The 26,115-nt window shown below is 49.6% G+C and overlaps 1 protein-coding gene across 1 annotated transcript; it reads left to right on the forward strand.

The window, feature by feature from the left end:
* The first annotated feature begins 21,363 nt into the window (after positions 1–21,363).
* Positions 21,364–25,773, forward strand: LOC142571344 (RNA-binding protein MEX3B). The gene is made up of 3 exons (XM_075679619.1): positions 21,364–21,788; positions 23,598–23,816; positions 24,483–25,773. Exons 1-3 carry the CDS (start codon positions 21,563–21,565, stop codon positions 25,085–25,087), a joined length of 1,050 nt encoding a protein of 349 aa, XP_075535734.1. The 5' UTR covers positions 21,364–21,562; the 3' UTR covers positions 25,088–25,773.
* The last annotated feature ends 342 nt before the right edge of the window (positions 25,774–26,115 follow it).

Raw genomic sequence — 26,115 nt, forward strand, 5'->3', positions numbered from 1 at the left:
GAGTGTTCAACCTAATTGGATTCAAAATTGAGATCGTGGGCTGTGAACGCACATTTGTTGGTGACTAATGTGCTGATGCCCCTCTTCCCATCACCATATTGAGTATGCGATTTATAGCCCGGTAGGGTGACCGTATCCGTGAGCGTTTCTTGTAATAGGATCACATGTGGCTTTTCCGGGTGGGTGCGAATGAACTGTTGGAGGACATTCCTTTTACCGTGGAATCCCCTACAGTTCCACTGCCAGACATTAATTAACCTGTGACGTGCCGCCATGGTGGGACGTAGCAGTTAGCTTGTATTATATTATAAAATGCTGCGCAGTGCAGCCGCTCCCGACCGTTCAGTGTCGGTATTATTCAGTTTGTCCAACGACGCAATTGGAGCCGTTGCAGAAACGTGGCGCTCCAGATTATCGCATCTGGCCCCTAATGCACTGACCGCCTCCGCGAATTCGTCAATTACAATTTGAACTTTTTCGAGGGATTCATCAATTTTATCTATTGTTTTTTTCCAATTTACGAACACTGGCGCTCTTGTCTGAGGCATGAACTGCCAACGCCCTCTTTTTGGGTAGACCATTGGCAGTCGGCGCTCTTGTCTGAGGCATGAACTGCCAACGCCCTCTTTTTGGGTAGACCATTGGCAGTCGGTTCCGCTACTATGATCTCCATGCGCGTTTCTACCACAGGGGCCTGAGTTGGTTGAACTGTCTCTCGCTTGCTGGCCTTTTTGAGTTCTGCGATTCCCGCTATGGAGCTGCTGCATTGCGTATTTTAACGAAGCGTTTTCTCTTTCCAATTGTGCTATCCTAATGTGCTCTGGCGATTGACCCCCGTTACCTTGTTCGGTGATTGCTTGACCCGGTCAGCCCATGTGGTACAACGATCAGCAGGCTCCTGGATCTGAACTCCTGGTCCCCTGGAACGAGAGTGTACCCTGGAGCGGGAGCGGGTACTGGGGGCCTTGCGGCCCCTGGAAGACGAACGTTCCGCCGAGCGACCCCTAGAAGGGGCACGGTCCTGGTAGCCGCCATCCTCGCCGCCGGTCTCGGGATCGGCTCATGGATCTGTGCGAGCTGCTGAGGGCCGGCTTGAGAGGGGTTGGCGACCTAATTCGTTGGTTGGATTGTTCGCGGTTGCGCCGTTCTCTTCTCCGTTGCCTAACTACAAACGGAATTTGAAACCTTTGCTTGCAGGTTCTGTCAACTGCGGGATGAGGGCCACCGCAGAGGGTGCACTTCGGTGCACATTCGTGCTTATCGTCCGGGTTGCTCGCACCAAAGCAGCGGCAGATCGCATTTTCGGGGCTTGGGCAAATGTCAGCTCTGTGACCAAGCCTTCCACATGCATAGCAAACGTCAGTTTGTCTGCGATAGAGTGAGCATTTGACCAAACTGGGACCGCATTTTACGTAGTCCGGGACTTTGAGTCCATCAAACAGGATGACTACCGTGCTTGTGTTCTTGATTCTTCTCACCTCGAGGGTGGTTGGACTCTTGCGTTGAATGATGAGGCGTTTAAGCTCCTCTCGATCGATGGTTGGGTCAATGTCGCGAATAACTCTCTTGCATGAGTTTTCGGGGGCTGCGCAAAGTACGACTTAAACACACTCTACAGACATGATAGCGTCGAATTGTAATTTTAATACCCGAGAAAACATAATTCTGTTACGCGGAAACCCAAACACAAACCCGCTGCCGTTTCCAGCTGCCGTTTGAGGTCTGTCTGAAAAGGAGCGGCGCGGCCATCTCGGTTCCTTGCAGACCATCAAAAAAAAAAAAAGAATCACAACGCTCGCCTTCGTGCATAGCGTCAATTGACCGCCAGCGTTTCCCGGTGAGCATTGCGGTTACATAAGCTGCAGCTGCCGGGAAGCATCGGGGATGCTGTCGAGTTCCACCCTTAAAGGCGAAGCTTAACCATTTTCAAAATTTTTTACTAGGACCTGGAATTTTGATAAATGTTGCCGAAGAAGGTAAGTTTAAGAAAAAATAGAAGAACGAAGTTTTACACTAAAAACAAATATCGCACTTTTGCAAACTGTATCGGTTACAGCATGCGGAACGGACTAACTTGATATATATACTTACAACTTAAGCTATATTGCTACATTGTTTACGAGGGTTTTGAAAAAGTCCTACTCACATCTTGGTGGAATTACTTTCAGAACAATGTACACTACATCAATTTTGTACGTTCTAGATGTATTATTAGGTGCAGTTTACAGATTTGCAATATCGTATTTCATCGCCGAGTTATACTTTATAGTTTCGTTTATTGATATTTAGCAATTTTCGACAATTTTAGTAAAAAATAATCGACGACGTAAATGAGAAATTGGCTTCCTAAATTCACAAGATGTTAACTTTCTTCTTTTAAATGGAGAAACAGAAAAACTTATCAAATGTCGTGCTCAGGCTTCCGAGAAAAGCGATTCCTCCGTTCGCCCCCGCGTTCAGACCAGGGAGCAGCAGCGCGCCCGTGCGGCGCATCCCGCGAGCCGCCCTCGGGTGGCGCTGCAAGTGCGGCGGCGCCTCCCTCGCCGACGGCAGAGGTCGCCCAGGAACAAAGTTGCTTCTATGAGCAAGCACTCGTTGCACGCGGAGCGCATTCACCAGCCGGACCGCGCTGCAATTTGCGCTTGAAGTGGTTCGCGCAGACCACGTTAATAAAGTCTGATGCTGCGAAGGAAGGGTGCGTGAAAACACTCGCACCGCACAATTAAGAACGCGAAGGACGCCGGGCAAGCGCCCGTCTCTTGCCTTTTCTTGTATCGTGCGTGTCTTTTAGTACATTCTCGTAATGTCGTCAGTCAGTCAGCCAGCGTAAAAAAGACGGCAGAGCTAGTCTCGCTAAGTGATTGCCGCCCAGTGAATATCGCTCACCAATGTTGTTAAATCGATTGTTAAACCTATTGTTTCTGTAACCTCTCCTTTGTGTAATGCCTTTTGACATTGACGGTATAATAAATAAATAAATAAATAAATAAAATCTATATACCGCGGACATGGCAACTGCCCACTTAAACACGCCAACTGTTCCGCAGAATGAATGACGAGATCATCGTCTCCTCCTCGAAGACTGACCGAGCCCTGTCGTGCTTAACCTCGGTTATACGTGACGAGAACCGGAGTATTCGCCAAGAACAAGAAGATGCCTCCCATAAGTGCAGTGAAGCTACATGGTTAGAACGATTCGAAGATAAACGACTGCACAAAAACAAACACGGCAAAGTGTCCCGGTCGGGATATTCATTTTCAGGGTCCTGGTGACCACGTTTCGATGGGGAAGAACTGCAAGGAAGCGTCCCTGTGTCAAGACTTCGGCGAACGGTAACTACACAGGGTGTTTCACGTAACTTGAGCCAAAGTTTAAACATACGCAATTTCCACGTAACTGGACAGAACCAAGGTAACGTCATTTGCCGTCTCGGAGATGCTCAAACTACTTTTTGCATTCAGCCTAATTCGATAATTAGTCTTAATTCATTAATTAGCTTCTCAAATATTATAATTAGCTTAAGAGTGTCAATGAGAAAATTGTAGAACAACATTAAAAACTCGCGATACAGCTTTCTGTTACTCAATACGTGCTACATAAAAGTGTTTTTCCCAGCGTGAAAGAAGCCCGCAAGTGCACACGAAATTTCTGCTCGACATGGCCCCTTGAGGTAATTTGCGCGTATTCGCGGGCTTGTTTCACGCCAGATTCTTGGTGGCGCGAGAAGACTCAGGCTGCGAAATTGAAATATCATACTATTATGTCTTCTAGTTACTCACTTCAGTGAACAATTCTTCAAGGTCACACGAAGTTTCTTCACGTGCAAACATTATTAAAGGTCATATATATATGTGGTTTGGAAGGCTGGTCGGGCCCAGATCCACCCCCACCCCCCCCCCCCTTCCCCGGTAATATGAATGCTTTCCGCCTATGCAGTGTTTATAGCGTTCCGCATCGTCAACGCATCGCCAGTGCTATGGCGTCATGTACTAACCAGAAACGAGATGACTTTTACTGCTCGGCGCCTCGTCTGTAGTCCTCGCAGCGTGAAAACAAACAGCCGATCTCAATAATTACGGCAAAACCTGCCTAATGCTTTGGCGTCAGCTTGAGACGAGACTTAGCGATGACGGATTTTGCCAGTTGTTTCTTGCTGACAGGGCGGAGAGCCAGTAACAAGAGCGAATTCGGATCTAAGCAGGTGGTGGGTGCTGTATGGGTGCTGCTATGTTACCACGGTTAGGGTGACTATCACGGTTACCGGCGGTAACTGCCACTGCAATTCTCGGTATACGACGTACACGCGCAAAGGCCATAACAGGTTGCGTATCGCTGTGCCGTATCATGTAGTGAGCAAAAGTAAAACTCCATAGTGCGACCGATAATCAGTCAGTCACGCGCCGAACTATACGTCGCTGCGCAATGATACTGCCTGCGTACGCCTCGTGCCTTCGGCAGTTCTGCAAGGCACTTGTGAGTTGGGGACCCCTTTCGCGGCGAAACATGGCCTGATCAAGTCGCCAAGTGATCAAACCATGGTTGATCATGTGGTGACGCGTCCATTGCTTGCCTCAGCTACCTCCGTTGCATCCGTGTTTACAATGGGTGTGGATGACGCCGCTACGGCTTAGCAAGCCTCTGTTTCGGGAGATATCGTAGACGGTTACTGGGTGGACGAAACCAAGCTTTGGCCCCAGCTTCAGAGAACATGCAAAAGCTCTTTGGAAGCTGATTAAGCTATGTCCGAACGGCGCAAGTAGTGTATATGGTGTTTGTTCTAAAATCGGGGCAAAATATGCATTCCAAGCTATTCAAACTTTCCGCTCATGAATTGAAGCAAGATTAGTGTGTTTTGCGCTTCGTTCTTTAGTTCGCAAATATTTTTGAAGCAGCGGCTTGTCACATTTCTGACTCGGTAAATTTTCTCGGTGCTGTCGCTATCTGATTATTTTCTGCCTAATCGCTCGCGGATGTGCTCAGTTACGACAGATTTGTTCTCGCTGCGCGCAAGGCTTGAGACGTCGCTGTTTTGTACACTGTAATACCGTGTAGCAAAGATGTATTATCGCTATAGTAACTCGCTTACTCTTGTGGACCGTCACAAAGCATTCAGCTTCGACCATTCTTGCGTTATCGGTGTGTTCCGTCATTTATTGTGCGTATGTGGCACACATATTCAAGTGTGGTCCCATTCACTTATTGACACGTTCGCGATAGGGTGGGCGTAAGTTTTCGTGCCAGTTGGGGTAGATGTGTATATAGATACTGTGCGCGAAACGTACTGTGACAGGAAGCGGCGTCATTCCATTTCTTTAACGAGTGGTTCTCACTCTTGCCGACGTTCCGGGGCGGAAGCACTTTCTTTAAAGGTCAGCGATACAACGCTGGCGGATGAGCAAATTTCCGTACCCTCGAGGAAAGCTGTACATCTAGAAGTGCCGGTAACACGGACGTACAGTTGCCGCAGCGGTCCGCGAACTTGGCCACGCATCTTCATTCCATTCCTTAGTACACCAGTCACTATTTTTGCAAACAACTACGGCACACATCTTCAGTCCACATGATTCAATCCGGCGTGATTGGAGCACAGTGCGTTAGGGAAAACTCAGTTGCATTTCCTACAGCTGATGCCACAGCAGCAATGTGGAAACCGCTAATGCTTTCGTATTCGTGCGCTGTCGCTGAGGCTACGTGCGGCGCGCCGCCGAAAGCGCCATCTCGTTGTTCTATCACAAACTGTTCAGCGAAATGGGTCAATATATTAGTCTGCAGAAGATATCTAGGCTCCCGCCGCGCTTGGACGCGTACGATCTGTCATGCACCATCTGCGCATGCGCGCCTGCGCGAGCTATAGCACGCCGGCAAGCGTACGTGTAGTTTGGCCTTCCTGCGGCGAGCGTCGGCGTCACTCGTGACCGAGCACAGCGACAGGTGAGAGCGAACGCGGCGAGCCGCGGCGGATGAAAAAATTCAGAGCCATTCCACTCTGTGGAATGGCTCTGAATAAGGAAATAAAACAACACAACAATATAACACAAATATGCACGTTGTTATGTTTATTTACGTTTATCTCGTGACAGCAGTAATTATGGTTTATGGTCGCTATGATAGACTGCCATGGGCTCTGTGACGGCACCGGAGATGTTCTTAGCGAACGCTGGGTCTATGCACGACCGATGTCGTGGATCTTCGTGTAACATTGAAGGCCGAACCTTTCCAAGAGAAAACGCCAAGATCCATTTTCCCTCGGGACGAGACACATCGACGTTAAAGCCACCCACAATGACGATGACGATGAGGTCGACCGGGAGGACGCACCCAGATGTGTCGATTATAAAGCCTTCGATGTGTCTCTTCGACGTTCCGGGCTGAACGTGCACGATGGCGACAACGGTTCGGTCTGCACGGCTCACGCGTCAGCACATTCCACGGCAAGGCTCTCTCCCGTCGTCGGTGAGGCATATAGGGCGCAACGGCGGCGCTTTCGTTGTTTGCGTAGGTCGCAACGAATCAAACCATCACCCATCACCGGTTTTGACACATCTGGCCTCAAACGCATCTGGGACACATACGCCGATACGATTTTACCTTATGCTTAAGCTATTTTAGCTATATAGACGCGGCCATCGCTTTTGCCTACGCACGTCACGAAACGCTGGAAACTAGCTCGGCTGTAAAAAGCAGCGCGGGCGAAGAAGTGCGAGGAGTAAAGCAGAGAGTAGGGTGCAGAGGAACCATGAGGCGGAAAGCGGAGGAGGGCATGGCGAAAGGGTGTGGAGGAAAGCGGAGTGCCGGCGGTGACCAGGCATGCGGCGCTGGCGTGGTCTTCGGACCCACTGCGTATGCGTTACTTCTAGCGCTGCCGCCGCTAGAAAACGCGCGAGCCACGCGTTCCCGCTTTCTCTCTGAAGAACGAGCGACGCAACTGCTGGCGCTTCATCTGCCGCCGCTGCTAAACGAGCCGCCCGAGCCAGCACCGTCGTCGATCAGTTGCCGCATTCGAATTCAAGGCACCTAAACAGCTGGTCTCAAAATTCGCATTAGGTGTATTGTAATCGTCGGTGAAATTCTTTATTCCTTTTTTTTTATTCCTCGGTTCGTCTCTTGTTTCTTTCTGTCTCTTCTCCCCTTTCCGAATTGCCCACGGATTGTCATATTCCGATTATCTATTGAGGAAAATGGAATTCACAGAGTGCGCAGACTTATTCCGTAACGGTTTTCGTCGCAAAGAAGGCAAATTTAGTGCGCCCTCCTTATCTGCTCTTAACCGTCCACACGCCTCTGTGAACATTCAATGGAACGTGCAAACAAACCGTGCATGCGCTATTTATATAGCTTACCGACAGACTTCCCGGACGGCTGTTGAACCCGCCCGAGTTGAGCACTGAAAATTATCACATATTTACGGGAGGTAAAATAACGGGGAAAGTTTAATCGTGATTCAAACAATGATCAGCAGGACCTACAGTCGAGCATGGGTGTAACCACATCTTGCTACTCAGACGCGCCCACCTCTACCTAACGAATCTAGCGCTAAGTGTACGGTATATTTCCCGCGTTCACGAAAGTGCCCGTCGTGGGACCTATACCTATTCTAATACAACAAGGGTTTTTTTTTTTCTTAAAGCAGGCTGCAACGCGAATACGATGTTGCCTTGCATACTGGTCCATCAGATGCAAACTTGCTCGCTTGCATGGTGCTCACAGGGGGTCAGTTACCATAAACCACGTGGCCAAGTGGTCGGCGGCAAAACGGAAACAACACAAATAAAAATTAAACATACAAATAACAAAGAAACTGGTAATGGTAACGTATACTTTCGCAAGAAATTTTACAGCCATTAAAACACAATCGATAATAATAACGAATTCTGAGATGGGACAGAATTCACAATTTCATATCACCTTGATTATTCCAAGAGAAAGGAGACGGTCTTAATGGTGGAACTGACGATCTTTCCTTTTTTAATCACGAGAGAGAGATCATGAGAAATAGAGAGAAAAATAGAGAAATCACGCTGAAACTATTGTGGGAGTTGTCCAAGTACGCGTAAGCATTGAGCCACTTGTTCATCTCCACGCAGCCCGGAGTGATTGCCAATGTTACGAAACTTGATTCTACCCGTATAAACGACAGCGCGACGGCGACACGAACTGCTGCTGATGGCGGCGCAAGGCGAATCGATAACGCGACCAAACTACAGCAGGTGGCGGCGCCAGGTGCGCTGGTGAGGTTCCGATCATTATAAGCCGTTATCGCTCTCTAGCGCCTTATCTGTCCGCGTTTAACCATTATCAACAGTGACCAACCGTATTCCGGCGGAGGATGCGTATGGCGCGACCGCGCGGGCTCTATTTTTCAAAGTGATCTGCGATGGGGGCACGCCGAGTGCTGATAGCTTCGTGGACGCTGTGTTCTCATCGGTTAGTTCGCGTTGAAGAGAGAGGCAGCACGAAGGTCAATTCGTTCGCTGCTGTGGGCCCTATCTTGAAAGCGATCGTCTTACGTGACGGATGGATGGATGGGTTTCCTCGTTGGATAGGCACAGAAATGCTTACGCATTTAAAATAATGTTGTACCTATAGCGGCGGGGACATAATTTTAGGCAATGTCGGCACAACACACAACAGACTCCGAGGATGGCTTGCGCCAGTGGCTATGGCTTTGCGCTGCCGAGCACGAGGTCCTAGGTTCAATCCCTGCCGCGGTAGCCGCGATTCGATCGGAGCGGAATGCAAGAACGCTCGTATACACTGGTGCTTTGGGTGCCCGTTATAAAGATCCAAAGGCGGCCAAAATTGATCCGAGGCTCTTAATCCCTCTTAGCCCCTCTTGTGCACTGTGAAGTTTCGGGACATTAAATAAAAAGTGGGTTTTACTTAAAAGCGACAACGATGAATCTGAGCTAATATATCGACATGTGCGGACTACGCACACTGCGATACAGTATACACGCAACGGTGCGTTATCAACGAAGTGCTGCTTCTGCCGATGTTCACCGATGAGCCAACGACCACAGCGCAGCTCCGGCTTGGTGGCACGGGCAGACGGCGTCTCGCCAGCTGAATGCAGACCCGGGCCCGACTGCTCGCACTCCGCCTGCGGGCGCTGAAGTTCGCCGGCAGTGCGCGGGAAGAGTAGCGACGCCCGGGAACAGGGGTCGAGTGAAGGAGGCTCGGATCCGACGGCCCGCTCCCGGTCTTCTCCCTTGCGCCGCTTCCTCTCCCCATCTTCCGCCAGCGCGCCTCGCGTTCGTCGTACCACGCCTTCAACTCAGCTCCTTCGAGCCCGATGCGTTTGGCTAAAGCCAATAACTCTCGCCTGTTAGCCATGGTTTCAAGCTGTTAAAGTAACCGCGTAAAAAGAACAAACGCCTTTGTCTTGTCGCTGCGGACGCCAGTTTGTCTTTTCCTGATTGGCCCCTGGGAACGCCGTGCACTTTCCCGATTAGGTCATTTTCCTTCTATAGGGAAGCTGTTTATGCGGGCCCTATGCCGTCGTTGTCTGACTTCGCTAAAGCTATCATCATCAGCAATGGCTCGAGCGTCGTCGTCTTCCACAGCTGGCTCCGTTGCCGGCCGTCATTCCAGCGTAGAATTTCGCTTCTGTCGTCGTAATGGGGAGGCCGCGTTTACGGGGGCATGAGCCATTGCTTAAAAGGGTATCAGCCATTGACTGTCTTACGTGACGGACAGATTTAATTTGAAGCAATTTAATTTTGAAGAATCGCAAGCGCCAGTGCTGGGTGGATGCTGCTAACCACGGATGGATGGATGGATGGATGGATGGATGGTTGCGCGGTTTATTCATGTGTGGTTCCCTCTGACAGGGCTCCGCTGGCGATCGCGGCTCGCCGGGCCTGCTCGGGGGTCGCCAGTTGGCTCCGCAGGTCCAGTTCGGAGAGCCTCGCTCCCCAAGAGCACGTAGCGAGTGCTGTGACTCGTGGCGCGTCGGCCCGATGGTCGGTGCATTCGTGTGCTATGTGCGCGAGTGTCGCTGTGCCACCGAGCAAACTCGAGACATCAAACGCAAGCGACAACGGCGGACAGCGAGAATACCGTCACTGACGTCCTTCTCTCCGTCGCAGCCGAACGTGTATGTAACCTCATTAAAAAACACAAAGACATCAATCGCCAACCCTCGGCGCGACCAGAAACAGGAGATTAGCGCTCGCTTTCGAGCCAAATAAGCAATACTGTCCTAAATATCGAGGTTAAGAGCGCCTCGATAGCTTTTCACTTTTTTTTCTTTTTATAGCATAAGTTAACCACAGCTTAGTACTTACTCCCGATCGATAAATATTTCTCTGATTCAGCGTGTATCGCGGATAATTCAAGTGAGCTTTTGGACATGTAGGACCCCCTGGGCTGGAGTTCTTCGCCATAAGATGGCCTCCCCACCTACAGGGTTATCTGACTCAGCTGTCGCGTTTGCTCGCTTGCCATATAGTTACAAGTCCAAATCATCAGTCTTTCCTTCTTTTTGAAACTGGTAATCTCGAATTCACATCCAATACACTGCATCTCCAGGCTTGGAGTGGCACAGGACACCGGCAAAAATGCTGAGAGCCAGCGGGGCTATACTAACCAAGGTACAACCAAATTAGAAAGGCCCACTAAGCTTCAGCAAGACACTCGCTCTCCAGAACAGGAATTGGCCTCCCTGGTGCAGTATTCGGCCACTACCTCCCTGACGACTCCTTCAATCAACCAATGACGTTCAGTCTCCAGCAGCTGCGGAGCACCTTAGCAAGGCGGCGGTCAGACCTGTAACGCAGCAGACGGTGCTAAGATTCTCTGGGTCCGGACCAGCCACCACTGGGAACTGCCCCTGGCAACGTTCAACACTCAAACCCTCTCGAGTGAAGCTAGCTTAGCAGGACTCTTTGATCAATCAGGTAATCAATCAGGTAATCGAGAAATCTGCAGAGTACAATCAGTCTCTCTCTATGGCTTTCATAGACTATGAAAAGGCATTTTATTGTGTTGAAATACCAGAAGTCGTAGAGATATATCGTAATCCAGGAATACAGGAGGTATAAGTGAATATCTTGGGAAATATCTACGAAGATCCGCAGCTACCTTGGTTTTTCACAAGAAAAGTATAAAGTTACTCATCAAGAAAGGGGCTAGGCAAGGAGACACAATCTCTCCAATGATATTCACTGCACGCTTGGAAGTATCCAAGCTATTAAACTGGGAAGGCTTAGCAGTGAGTATCAATGGTGTTATGATTGGGGGCTCAATCCCATCGCTCGTAACCCGTTGTCAAGATTGGAGTCCGGCATGAATTCGAAGGTAGCTGGCCCATGCCGTCGTCCAACTTATCCACGCTGAGGACGTTGATGGAGGGAAGGACTGCTTCTCATCGAGAACGAGGAATATTGGTTTATTTACAGTATTTACATGCAGTTGATCAGTCTAGCATGACTGCGAGAGAAAGTACGTCAGTCTAACACGACTGCTTGAGAGAGTGTCTCAGTGTAACATGACTGCTTAAGAAAGTGTTTCGAGCATCCGCACAACAGCGGTTTATAAACACTCGGCCCCCCTTGATTCCAAGGAGACGGAAACGTTCGTCCAGTCATTGTAAACACGCCGCCTCTCTCCGGGACAGCTTACACACACACACACACACACACACACACACACACACACACACACACACACACACACACACACACACACACACACACACACACACACACACACACACACACAGGTTCACGGTCCGAAACCGACATCACACGAATTTCGTAGAATTCGGAGCTGACCCTCGCGGCGCGCCCGGGTAGCCATTGTCTTGCGTCTTGGTCGGCGCGTGGGAAGGGGCCCCCGAGGACGTTCCCGCGGCAACTCCCCCGCTCGCGGCCGACCCGGTTGGCGGTGTCGTGTTTTATTTATTTATTTATTTATTTGATACCTGCTTCGCCTTTGGAGGCATTACAGCAGGGGGATACATAAAAATAAGCATCATATTTGACACCAATAAAGAAACTATTTACACAAAGCGCGGTAAAAAGCATCATTTGACACATTGGATACAATCATAGGCGGTAGATTATTCCACTCTCTTATACATCTAACAAAAAATGAATAGCGGAAGACGTCACCTTTAAAGGAAAATTCGTTTATTTTGAGACTGTGGTCCCTTCTTTGGGATATATAGGACGGCTCTTGAATGTACTTCTCCTTATTGATTCCAGTTTTAGAATGGTAGATATTATGGAAAAATTTCAACCTGAGGTTTCGTCTACGATCTTTCAATTCTTCCCATTTAAGTTTACGTTTGCTTTCTCTCATGCTAAGTTCACGATCCCAATTACCTAGAACGAATCGCACTGCCCTGTTCTGTATTTTTTCAAGCGTATCGGCCAGCTCTTTGGTATACGGATCCCAGCAAACGCATGCCTACTCCAGCAATGAGCGCACATGAGTGAAATACAGTTGCTCTTTTAAATTAAATGGAAGTTCGCTGAAATTTCGCCTTAAGAAACCTAAAACACGTGCAGCCTTTACTTTGATGTGGTGAACGTGCTTAGTCCACCTCAAATCACTCGTTAAATAAACTCCTAGATATTTATATTCCCTGGCCGTGCTTAAAGTAGCGCTATTTATGGTATACGTATTCAACTGGTATGAACGTTTCCTCGTAAAAGTGACGTGAACACACTTTTTAACATTCAACGACATTTCTGAATGGGCACACCAGGATGATATTGCATTCAAATCATGCTGCAGGTATTCTGAATCACGTTCATTCTCTATAATCCTGTAAACTACACAGTCATCCGCGAACATTCTGAACGAAGATTTGAGGCCAATAGTAATATCATTTATATACATCAGAAACAAAAGAGGGCCCAGAACTGAGCCCTGAGGAACTCCTGAGGTCACGGGAGCATATCCGGAGGAACAACCGTTGAGAACTACCGACTGCTGTCTTAGAGAGAGATACTCGGCTATCCATGCAATAACTGATTCATTCAGTTTATAGCCCCGTAATTTACTAATAAGAAGGTCATGGGGAACAACATCGAACGCTTTTTTGAAGTCCAAGAAAATACAGTCAACTACTTTACGCTTATCTATTGCTAGAGCCAATTCATGCGTGAACTCAACAAGCTGTGTTGAGCAAGAAAAATCTTGCCGAAAACCGTGTTGACTAGAATGCAGAAGATTATGTTTAACCAAATGTGTCATTATACAACTATAAAGGACATGCTCAAATATTTTACATGGTATACTAGTTAACGACACCGGCCTGTAGTTCTCAACGTCATTTCTTGGCCCATTCTTATGAATAGGTGTAACACGTGCTAACTTCCAATCACAAGGTAGTGCCTTCTCAACTAAGCACTTCTTAAATAGACGGTGAAAGTACAACGATAACGTTGCCGAACAGTTCTTTATTATCGCTGCTGGTATATCATCTGGGCCGCAAGCTTTAGCTGGTTTGAGATTTTCTAACAATTTACGAATACCAGGCACACTAAAAGTGACCTCGGGCATCACTTCTGCCTCAGTTGGAGAAACCATGTTAACAACGCGTGAAAAACTTGGACTAAACACGGACGAAAAATAATTGCTAAAGATGGCTGCCTTAGACGCATCATCGTCAACGATTGTGTGAGAATATTTTAGAGGAGGAATAGATGTATTATCTTTACCGTTGAGACGAACGTATTTCCAAAACTGTTTCGAGTCCTCCACTAGCTTCTTACCAAGACTCGAGAAGTAAGAATTCTTAGCTACTTTAGTTAGAGTTTGAAAGTTAAGTTTCATTCTTTTCAGCTCACACTTGTTTTCCACAGAATTATTTTTTTTACATTTCCTGTACATTCGCCTTATACGTCGAAGTAGAGTACGCAGCAGACTGTTAAACCATGGTTTATCTCTAGTGCGTTTAGTTGACAAGATTCGAATGGGAACGAAAGTTTCACGCAGATCAAATAGTTTTTCTTTAAACACGTTCCATAACTCTTCAGTATTCAGTTCGGCTGCTAGTGTATCAAAAGTGGGAAAATAGGTTTCAAATGCCGAATTAATTGCATCATAATTTGCTCTAGTGTACGCGTACACCTTTCTGGCAGCTTTTTTGGGAACAGATAGTGTCTCAACATTTACATCAGCCACAACTATATTGTGGTCACTAACACCGGGTAAAACATGGACATTCGATACAATATTAGGCATATTACAAAGAAGTAAGTCAAGAACATGACCTGTACCATCATTTCGAGATGCCTCACGGACGTACTGTGTAAATGTGTACTCTTCCAGAATATCAAAAAAAGTTGCATATAGACGGCCTCCAGCAGTACACCTTGGTTCATTGCTTGACCAATTAATATGTGGAAGGTTAAAGTCACCCCCGATCAAAATATGATCCGCTTTAATCGTTTCGGCACAAAGCCTGCTTCGTCGAACTCATTCAGTCACAACGGCGACGAGGCTAGAACGTAACGCTGTCGTTCCTTGAAAGTTGACGCCACCGTCGTCGCAACTGGCTGGCAACACTTGCACCTCAGCTGGGCCGTTCTTAACAATGGCGAACATCTCAACAACCTTGCAGATGGCGATGTCCTGTTCAGCAACAATGGGGTCGAGTTACAACAAATTATTGAGGACCTTAACAGAGAAAGTGTAGGGGTTAAAGATCAATATGCAGAAGACAAAGATAATGCTCAATAACCTGGCAAGGGAACAATAGTATAGGATCGCCAGTCAGCATCTAGAGCCTGTGAAGGAAAGAGTACGTTTACCTAGGTCAGTTACTCACAGGAGACCCTGATCATGAGAAGAAAATTTACAGAAGAATAAAAATGGGCTGGAGTGCATACGGCAGGCATTGCCAGATCCTTACGATTATCATTGAAAAGAAAGGTGTACAGTCAATGCATTCTACTGGTGCTAACATATGGGGCAGAAACTTGGAGATTGAAAAAGAAGGTCGAGAACAAGTTAAGGACCGCGCAAAGAGCGATGCAACGAAGAATGTTAGGCGTAACTTTAAGATACAGAAAAAGAGCGGTATGGGTCAGACAGCAAACGGGGATAGCCGATATTCGAATTGACATGCATTAAGAGAAAAAAAATGGAGCCGGGCAGGTGGACCATAACAGGTGGACCATTAGGGTTACGAAATGGGTGCCAAGAGAAGAGAAGTGCAGTCGCGGACGGCAGAAGACTAGGTGATGAAATGAGGAAATTCGCAAGCGCTAGTTGGTATCGGTTGGCGCAGGACAGGGGTAACTGGAGATCGCAGAGAGAGGCCTTCGTCCTACAGTGGACATAAAATGGGCTGATGATGATGAGGAGGGGGAAGATGCGGTCAATACTAAAGTTGATCTGATTGTCAGAAGAAAATGAATTGAAAATAATGTTTGAAGAATTTATGAGAATCCCCCTGAAACAACTATGAATTCCTCTACGGCTGAGCAAACATCCCTGTGGTAGTTTCCAAGAGAGGAGGCTTATAGAGAAAGAATATTCAGAATGGAAAAGTTTACACCAAGTTGTCCGAACGTTGATTCTAAAATGTCTTTCTTTAAAGAAGAAAAGCGGCGACAGAATAAGAAAAAAAAGATCTATGGTATCATCTTCTCCACAGATAGGGCACAGAGGGGAGGGCGCCAGACCAGCCCTGTGACGATAAAAGTTCAATACTGGTGTTCGACAATGTAATCGGGTAAAAATTGAGTTTTACTGCTGTGAAAAGAATTTTTCTGCCAAGAGAATATGAGGTGTCGATATTCTGAAAAATTAGCTGTAGCTGGGTTCAAAAAGTCTTGAGTAATTGCACGTCTCCTGAATCTAGCAGTCTTTAGGTAAGCTGATGTAAGAAGCGATGATATTACAGGGCCACTGAGGGCCGCTCTCGCGAGGCTGTCAGCCATTTTGTTCACCTATAATCCCTTACGACCAAGCACCCAAAGTAATCTACGTGGGCAGGCACTAGAAAATGAAGTGTACGTAAAAGGTTACTTTCACTATTTGTTAGCGATGAACATAAGGATAAAGAATCCGTTAATATTACTAGCATCGATATTGATTAATTTTTATTCATTTATTCACTACAAATACCTACAGCGCCAGAGTAGGGCATTATCGTCGGGGTGTTTAGTTTGCGCAAGGCTGACACTACAACTGGAAATTCAGCCATAAATATGGATAAGTGGTCCGGAATCCTGATTGCGAATAACTAGTCTAGAGCAGCCGCGAAAATGCCAATGCCAAATTTTTCTCCATACTGTTAGGCGTCTCTCGGAACGACCGTTTTTATAGCTAAACTCAAGAAATGGGCTTGTAATATTAGGAGAGAAAAGTTTTGCGTTGTTTGGGTAGATGTCATCATAGAAGAGCCCAGACACTTCATCGTCAATCTCGCGGCGGCTCGTCTCTTGAGAATCTGTCGATGGTACCGGAATAATATCAACCATAGTGCCGTCTCCCTCTCGTATAGCATTAAGCTTATCATATTTTGGTTTATCTCTCGTTTTGAGGTCCTTAGTTTTAAGTTTCTTCGTCTTCTTCCAAGTTTCGGTTAGTACTGGAGTTTACCAATTGTAGTACGCTCTTCAAAGTTATCACCGTTAAGCACCTCGGAATGCCTCTCATATGCGCTACATCCATTTTCTGCCTGCAGATTTCTTCTTTTTTATTTTTAATCGGGGGTTCATGGGGTTCCCATGCAAGTATTTGACCTAGTTAAACGTACTCATGCAGTGTCTCAACAGCCGGATCAGCACCCCCCCCCCCCCTAATTTTGTTGCAATTTATATCCAGCGTGGCCGAACAGGTCGACAATGTAATCTACAAACTGCAGGTGGTTAAAATATTCCCCGCTAACCATTACAAGTAATCCTAAGCAATTCAGTATCTGGAGCGCTTCTTGCGAGTATGCAGGGAATAGAGGCGCTATTGTGCCTTCACGCCGAACACCCTTCCTAGTATGCACGTTCACGCTATTCGTGAACCAACTGCGTTAGCTGCGGAACCTCTGCAACTACACCTCAAGATGTTCACGTATGCTTCCTCTACGCCACAACTCGTTTCCTGCATGACCGTTCGAACCTAGTTGGCGCAATTCAGGGGTAATTGGAGATCGGATAATTGGAGAAACCTTCGTCCTGCAGTGGACACAAATATATTATAATGATTAATCGCGTATTCCGCTGAGTTCTCAATCATCCGAGCAATGAGACGAATGTGATCTATCACTCAATATTATTTTTTCGGAAGCCAGCCTACTTCTTGCGGATAAGAGTAGCGCATGCCGATATTTCTAACATCGATATAAGAAGCACATTCTTTTTTCATGCCAACTGTACTACGCCAGAGACTCCAAGCTATACCGAACTCAAATAACGTGGAAAAGAAACGCGCGAACGATGCAAGCTCGAGCATTCCGTGTGAGAAACTGCACGGCGAGAGCGCCATATGCCGACTCGAGCGCGGCACGAAGGGTGGGCTCCGAACGGGCCAGAAACGAAACGGCCGTTGAGTATTTCGCACGCACACACGATGCATCCCAGAAGAGGCGCGCGTATGACGGCGGTTTCGGAAAGCGGTGAGCGCCACAATGGCGTCTAGAGGGACGAGCGTGTCCGAGCATTGTGCCGGCTATTAGCACACGCAAAACGAGGCACTTTTGCTGAACCAGATCCTGTCGCACGTCAGGGTTGAGCGACAGTCGCGAGCGCGTTTTCTTTTCGCGCCGTGTGAAAAGAAAGCGCCGTGTCCGGAGAATGCAAATTGGAGAATGCGCCCGTGGTGTTTCCCTACGCACAGAAAGGGCGGCCACACCCCGCTTCTCAGGACCATTGTGACAGCGACTTTGTTTTTCTTTACGCCCGCGGTACCAACAGGCGCCGTGGTGTATTTTTGAGGATAGGGAAGGCGGACGAAGTAGAGGAATTCGGGGTGCGCATAAGTGGGCGCAAATATTCGTTGCAATGGCAACCTGCGTGTACTGCGACCCTGTCTTTCTGTCGGCGAAGAAAGGGCTCCCCGCGTACGACGACGCGGCACAGTTGTTCGCTCCCAACAACGTGCAGCTGATGAATGGCAAGCGCACTGAACGGCGCTTTTGGCCCCGAAAACTCATAGGGGAGTTCCACGGGGCGCCTCCTTACCCTCGGTTCAACACTCCCTCTTCTGCTTCTTTCACTTTTTCTCACCGCAACACGTCAACTCGGTGTCTGCTGCCAGTGGGCTTCGTAGCAAGAACGATGTGTCCACCGGCGTCTTTCGCACCGCGACTCTCCCATTTCGAGGCCGGACGCGGCAAGTCCTCCTCTCTGCGCTAGCCATGCGTTGTCCAGTGCAGCTGGAAAGCTCAAGCTTTCTTGCAAGGCATTACTAACAGAGCAGGAAGCTGGGAAGCGCCAATATCCGCAACGCGGTGTGCGCGGCGATGACGTTTGTCCATGTAGCTCCATCCAAATGAACGGCGCTTGTACACAGCTTAGGCGGATCTCTTAGCATTTCGTGACAAAGAAGACTTTATACGAGGGACAGTTCGCCCTTCTGTCGGAGTCGCCGCGCGCTACACTGACATTTGTTTTCCGGCGAAGCAGCCGAACGGGTGTTTTTTCTGCATCACCGCTGTGACGCACGGGGGTGATGGATGGACTCGCGGAAGGATGGCGCGCGCGTTATCAGCGCCCAGCTGTTGAACCCGGGGCGTCCGTGCAGCCCAGCGCAGCAGCAGCCATCACCTGCTCCGCAGCACCTCGCGAGAGACCGTTCAGACACGCGCGGCGAAGCGGGCGGAGGAGGAGGAGGATGCGCGCATCCGGCGTCCAGGCGCGGCGGTGGCCGGCGGCCTCTTGAATGGCCGCGGCGCTCGCAACAGCGCGGCCGTCGGCTTCGCAAGTTCAAGGCCTTCGCGGGGCGTCTGCTGCTCCCTCCTCGGCTGCATTCTTGGCCGGCCGGCGAAAGTGCACCGCTTCCTCCCGCCGCCGCAACACGAGAGGAGGCCGCTCCTTGCTCGCCTTTCACCCGCCCTCTCCCGTCTTCCGACGACGCTCGGCAGCGACGGAAGAGTTCCTTCTCCGGGTCTGGCGGCGTAGTGACCAGCCGGGGCTCTTTCTCCTTCCAGCCAGCTGCCGATTCTTTTTGACCCTCCGATCCAAGTTCCGAGAAGGGCAGCCCCCCCCCCCCCCAGATGCCCCTCCCCAACCTGCTGCTGCCCCGCGGTACCCCCCGCTGGCTTCTTCGGGCGCGGCCATTGAGCCAAGAGTCTCTCCCGCCCTTTCGATCCAGGGCCCAGCAGGGGCTGCTGCCACGGGAGCTCAAGGACACACGCATACCTTCCTGCCACACCGGCTCAGGTTTACATGTCACGACAACCACCGAATTCGGGTCCAGTCAGTCGTCGGGGATCTACAGGGTTGAGAATATGTTCGGCCCGGACGGGAGCTTTCTCGAACGTCAACCGTAGAGCTCATAAAGGGAGACCCCACGATCTGAGCTTCCCGAAGATTCAGAGGGATACGCGTCAATGATGCCGCTGCTGCCACCCGCACCAGGGATACGACCGGAGATCTGGGACATCAGAAATGTGGTGGTTGCCTGCCTTTTACACTGGATAAATCTTGAGGATGGTAAATATGTTGCGGGACACATGAAATGGACAGGAGCGCATTTTAACGAGGAAACGCGATGGTATTGTCGTCAGCTCGTCTTTGTCGAGCTGTCCGCGCCCCTTTAACTGCGCATTCTCAAGCAAATCACTCTCAGGAAAACCAGAAGTCGTCTGGACGAACGAACCCGCGCGCGGTGGGTTCAAGGGTCGGAGTCCTCGGCGGTTTTTGTTTTACGCTTGTGGACCGCGCCGAACCGGTTCTCTTTGTTCCTGCGGATTGTTAGCATGAACACGTTTAATAACGCTCGCTCACCATCCTCACTTACGGGGCTGCTGCAGCGCGTTTGCTTTACTGGACGTTAGGAGGGACCAGCCGAGAAAAACCTGTCCCGAGAGAGATTTGTGTTTTCATCCCGAGAAAGCTGCTGCCCCTCGTATCCGGCGGCGTTGCTTGCTGCCGCCTTGTCCTTTTTCGGTCCGCCACAAATTCCAACAGTGCTGCTGCTTCTGCTGCCTCTGCTGATCGACCAACACGTTCTTCTTGTTCCTTTGCTTATGCAGGCTTTGCTTTCTTCGTTTTTCCGTCCAGACAGGCATTGGTCGGTCCTTTCCCCCGGTTCACGACGGGTCCTAAGAAGAAGAGGACTGTCGGAGGAGAGAAGGAGCGTGCAGCGATCGGGAGAGGGGCAAAGGGGCGCGCACGAGCGCTCAACTGCCGCTTCACGCTCGGCGTGGCGCGATGCCCCTCCTCCCCGAGGCGGCAGAGCAGTATTCTGCCGCTGCTGCCCGCTTCTTCTTCCAGCGTTGCGGGTGGGGGGGACCTTTCTTATGGTGGCGGCGACAGGAAGCCGGGGCCAGGTTGTGAGCGAAAAATGTACGCAGCCGCAAAACAGGCGGAGAGAAGAACGGAAAAGGGAATAATAATAATAAAAGAAGAGAGAAGCGAGTGGAATTTGCCGCTTTCAACCCAGTTCCCACCGAAAGTGATGCCACACACGCACACTGCCAAGGCCTGGTGCCATTGTGAGTCTGCGTTCGTTGAAGCGACCAAACTCATTGAGCCGTTTCCGATTATTTACTTCTTTAAGAGATCAGGTGCCCGAGCTAGTTCTTGGCCTCCGCACAAACACACATCAGGGTGCCACAACTTCATAATAAAGATCATGTCAGCCTGGATTACCTCAAAACTTGCACCGCACAGCCTCCATCGAGGCGAAGAACGGCGAAATTCGCAGTACTGCGGAGTAGTGTATACGTATCGTTTTGAAGTGCACATCAGCAAGCTGAAACAAAAATCTGCAGACAAGTGTCAGAGATCCTTTCGTCTTCGCCATATGCGAAATGAAGAGCCGTCGCAGGGCATGAAGAAGCACGCGCGAGGGATTCGACTGAGAACTGCGCGCCTAGCAAAAAGTATCTTTCAAGCGGCTTTGCCACGCTTTGCGTCGGAGAACGTCGTCTCCGGTGAGACAAAGGAAGCCGAAACGTCGTTCATCACGGCAGGCACGCCTTCGCCAAGCACTCCTAACCCTGCACATGAGCAGGGTAGCAACTGCCTTCGCGGCGAGGAGAGATGCCGGGTGAGAGAAATGCTTCGCCGCGATTGGCTGTGCTTCCAGACAAGCAGTTAGACGGCTCTACGAGCAGTACTCCACAGCGTTTGTTGATCGCGCAGCCACTGCGTTGTCGGTGGCCTCCGCAACTATGTGTACTCGCTACCGATGGCAGCGCCGCTTTGCGCCTGACGTCACGATCGGCGGCGTCGCTGTGGGAAGAGCGCGGGCTGCGATTGAACGCACCGGGCGCGACCAGTGCGGCTCAGGTTGTGCTCGGGAAGGCACGACTCTGGTTGTGCGCCGGGCTCTCGCTTCTCTGTGCAAAGTGTAACTTTATTTTTATATTCTTTTGATACAACACCGCTATACACGTTTTGTCAGTTTTGTACGAACTGCAAGGGCCACCCCCCTGTGATGCCTGCTAGTCTGTTTCCCGAGATGGAGCGCAGCAGCGGGGGTCTCGAAGACCAACGAGCGCTGCAGTTAGCGCTCGAGCTCTCCATGCTGGGACTGAACAACGAAAATGACTCTCTGCATCCTAACCTGGAAGCGGACACGAGGAACAAAAAAAGCCAGAACACGACGGAGTGCGTCCCTGTGCCTAGTTCAGAGCACGTCGCAGAGATCGTCGGCCGGCAAGGTGAGCCGTCGCTCTTTGTTGTCTTTGTTCGTGACGCTTCTCCGCTCGCTATATTTGGAGCGATAGAGATGCGAGCGGGCACGCCGCGCCGTCCTCTCGGGGTCCGTGCTCTGCGAGCCCTGGCCAAGAACGCCGCGCTCTACGCGTGCACTGGCAGTTTAAATCCCCTGTCGGCGTGTCCTTTGTTGTTGCGCGCCGCCGGCTCACATCCTGTCCCTTTCGCGCTTCCTTCTCCGGCCGCCGGCCGAGCTGCTATCTTTTCTCTCCGGCTTCTCTGGTCGCGCCGGCCCCTTGTGCGCGCCTTGGGCGCATTTCGGACCGCACAGTTGCCCGAAGCACGCTGGCGGGCCTTTGTCTAGTCGGGTAGTGGCGTAGGCTTAGCACGACTCCGCGCGGCTTCGCTCGCGCTGCGGCCTTTGTCCAGCCATGCCGCGCGGTGCAGGCAGCTATTCTGGACGCGCTACTTTTAGAGCACCGCGAGCCGGGGCCCCCATTTTCTGCGGCCTGAACTCCGCTCCACTGCCGGGCGCGATCCGCGGGTTCAGACGGCCAACGGAACTTGGCTGCTTACCGGCGAACTGCTACGCCGCCCGCTGGTTCATACGCATGAATTGTCAGAGCGCAGCCGCCGTGTCAGAATCCGCGCATTCTAGAATTGTTTAGGCGCCAGCGATTTCTGCGCTGTGAAACGCCAAGCAGATGCTGTTTGTATCTGCTCAATATTTTGCAGACACAGGCTAGAGCGGAGACGCCCAACGGTATGTGCACGCGTTGTTAAATGAATTCGGTTCACGAAGGCTTGCGCACCTAAAATGATCGTTGCAACACTATACACTGCAGCGATATTGTTTTCTTGTAATGCGCAGAATAAACGCTCAAGGTGTGAGATTCTTTGGTCCTGTCGGTGCTATAGTACCGTAGTATTGCTCCTGCAATACCTTGTGAAGACAGCATGGACATTAGTGTCCGGCCAGCCTGTTTCCGCCCGACAAACAAGTCTGCAGCGGCGTAATTCGTCAGTGGCTGTACTAAGTGTAGTGGGCGTCATTGAATTATTCGCTGAATAGGAATTGAGGTTTAAATATACACATATGTACACAAGATTGCAATATTTTGGTACCATTTATGCAAGAACTACCCAGAAAGCTTTCGTATTGTACAATGCCTGGTATTGTTTTATCAAAATGATGGGATCCTGGGAAAAGAAATTGCTGTGAGCATGAATTTCCGGGCTGGGGTGTTGGCCGTGACCGCACCAAACGGGTGACGACCGGTTTGCAGAGCTCTGCTTTCGACAGTTGTCCTTTTTTTTTTTTTTTTTTTTTTTGAGAGGATATGTAAGATTTCGCATTGTGTGGTGTTCGACACCAGGGAGAGGGCTTCAATAGGTGCAGCATCTGTCACAGCGAATGTGATGCAGACCACTTGGGTAGAATTTTGTCTATGGATTCCGAACTGAGTCACTCAATTTTGTTATGTAGAAACTTAACTGAAAATGTGAATGTTGCACAACTGAAAATTTTATTCAGTGATTCAAGGTATGTCTGTTAATTTCTGGAATTGTCTTTGCATTAGATATAACCTGTGTGAGAGAAATAATTGTCACCCTATACACGAAATGGAATGACAACAAACTGAATGCTTCCTTTTTCACCCATTAATCACTGCTTGCTAATATAGGATCACATTACAAGAGTTGCTGAGTAGTATAGGGAACTACTAATGCACGCCATTGATTTAAGATTTGAATTTATGCCCTACAGAGGATGTGACTTTTGCTGTAAAATGAAATGTTTTGTGTGCACGCAGGCTGCAAAATTAAGGCCCTTCGTGCGAAGACCAACACATACATCAAAACACCAGTGCGAGGAGAAGAGCCTGTGTTTGTGGTCACTGGACGGAAAGAGGACGTTGCAGCAGCGAAGCGAGAAATACTGTCAGCAGCTGAGCACTTCAGCCAGATTCGAGCACAGCGAAAGAACCACCTCAACGGCAGCTTGGCCCCAGGCCCCAACTCTAACATTCCAGGTGTGTTCTGGCTACTTTCTATAGTTCCACATCTCTTGCATTAGGTGACATCGGAAAGGATGGGACTGCACTGTCAGCAGAATACGCTCCTGAAAGGCTGTTCTTCACAGGAAAGAAATGTGTAAAGCAAGGTGTCTACATTAGGGTGTAAACTTCCACATGTGTCAGTTTAAATTGTTACAAGTGTGGGTTGCATAGTGGCAGCACATTAGCTTGCCATAGACATTGTGGTCACATACTTCATCAATGCCGCCTTTCACAATGAGGCCCTTGAGCATGTAGATGAGTACAAGTAATCAAAAAGTATGCAAAGCGAAGTTATATAAGTGTAATAATTCAATGCAATTCACATTTATTCTTCCAGAATACATTCTAAAATCTGAATAAACGGCTTGACTAAGGCCAAAGACCCATGTACACTGGTTGCATACATGAACTTGCATGTTTAAAAAAAAGCATCGGATACTTTAAAACCAATAAGTAAAAAGATAATTAGTGAATAATGTTTATAACGCTCATATAGGGTGTTGCACTCGTATACCTGAAACTGTTACAGCTCTACAAAGCATAGCATTTCATCTTATAATGCACGTATTAGTGTTATTGGTAGAATGCAGTGTGCGTCAAGCGAGACAATTCACCTCTGTCTGATGTGCTGTGTTACAGGCCAGACAACGTTGCAGGTACGAGTGCCGTACCGAGTAGTAGGGCTAGTAGTCGGACCCAAAGGAGCCACCATCAAGCGTATCCAGCAGCAGACCAACACGTACATCGTCACCCCTAGCAGAGACAAGGAGCCAGTGTTTGAGGTGACGGGCCTGCCGGAAAGCGTGGAAGCAGCCAAGCGAGAGATCGAGGCGCACATAGCCATGCGCACAGGCGGTGGGCTTGGCGAAGAGGAGCCCTCGGAATTTTCGGAGGTGTTTGGCTTCCCGCCCAAGCTGTACGGCTTCGCGTACGAGTCGGACGAGGGCCTTGGAGACTCTCCGACTTTCGACCCCGCGGGGCTACCCTGGGACGGTCGGGTAGCGCCACGCAGTGGCGGTGTGGACAGCGTGGCTAGCTCACCGACCGACTCCCTGGGTTCGGGCCCGAAGCGGGGCAAGCGCGACTGCGTGGTGTGCTTTGAGAGCGAAGTGGTGGCGGCACTGGTGCCCTGCGGCCACAACATGTTCTGCATGGAATGCGCCAACCGGGTGTGCGGCAAGCTCGAGCCCCTGTGCCCCGTGTGCAACCAGCCGTGCGCGCATGCGATGCGCATCTACTCCTAGGCATCCTCTTTCCCACTGTGAACATACTCATCTTTTTTGTTTCGTGTCCCCTCCCCCCCTCGTGTCCTCACCCATCGTGTACTATAGTTTTGCGCGGTTCGCGTAGTCTTCCAGTTGCTCACGACCCAGCAGCTGCCAGCTCGTCCCGGCAGGCAATAAGGCCCCCGTATGCAACGTCCTGTTGGCGGCGCCCCTTCAGTTGTTCACTTGTGTTGCCCAGAGAGCTGTTTGCTTCCCGCCGGAATCCCCGATATATTTTATTATTCAAATTTTAAATGTCCCCCAGATGGAGATATGTATTTTTGGTGTTATGAAGCGTCTTGTGTGCGCGTACTTACGTGGGGCTCACTCCCTCATGGTGGCCCCCAGAGAGATATGTACACTACTCTATTTTGAGCTACGTGCCGCGCGGCCGAGCCCGCCACTCAGGCTGGTTCGCATCGCGCGGCTACCCTAGCAATACCTGTGCGTAGGCTCATACTTATTACTACTACTGAGGAGAGTATCCATATACACAATGGCTATATCCGACCTTTTGAGATTCAATCGGTTCGTATTTTATTACTCTCTCCACGCGAGAATATCTTGTTTATGCACAAACATTGCCAAGTGGTTTTATAGAGATCGCCCTCATTTTATTTGTTCCGAGATGATATTACTTGTTAATAAATATGTACGAATGGAAAGCTGTGTGGCTGTCTTCCTGCGGTGTTTTCGCGGGCATTTGGGTCCGTGGGAAACCATTACCTATGCAGTTGCTTGTTTTCGCTAATGCACACTGCCAATGCCTAAGCGCACTATTCATTATCGGGCATTGAACGATTTTCGTGCCGTGATGTGCGGGGCAAAGTGCCGCTGCGACAACGTGCAATTGGTCAATCTCGTTAGCGATTTCGGAGCGCACTGTATGGATTCAGGTGCACCTCGGTGGTTTGACCGTCGTGCCGATGTGACGGTACAACCAACCAGCTGACCAGTTCTGGGGCTGTTTCTCTCCCCTCCACATCGTGCGCCGCCCTTTAAACAGA

The sequence above is a fragment of the Dermacentor variabilis genome, chromosome 2 (assembly GCF_050947875.1).
Source record: "Dermacentor variabilis isolate Ectoservices chromosome 2, ASM5094787v1, whole genome shotgun sequence".
NCBI lineage: Eukaryota > Metazoa > Arthropoda > Arachnida > Ixodida > Ixodidae > Dermacentor > Dermacentor variabilis.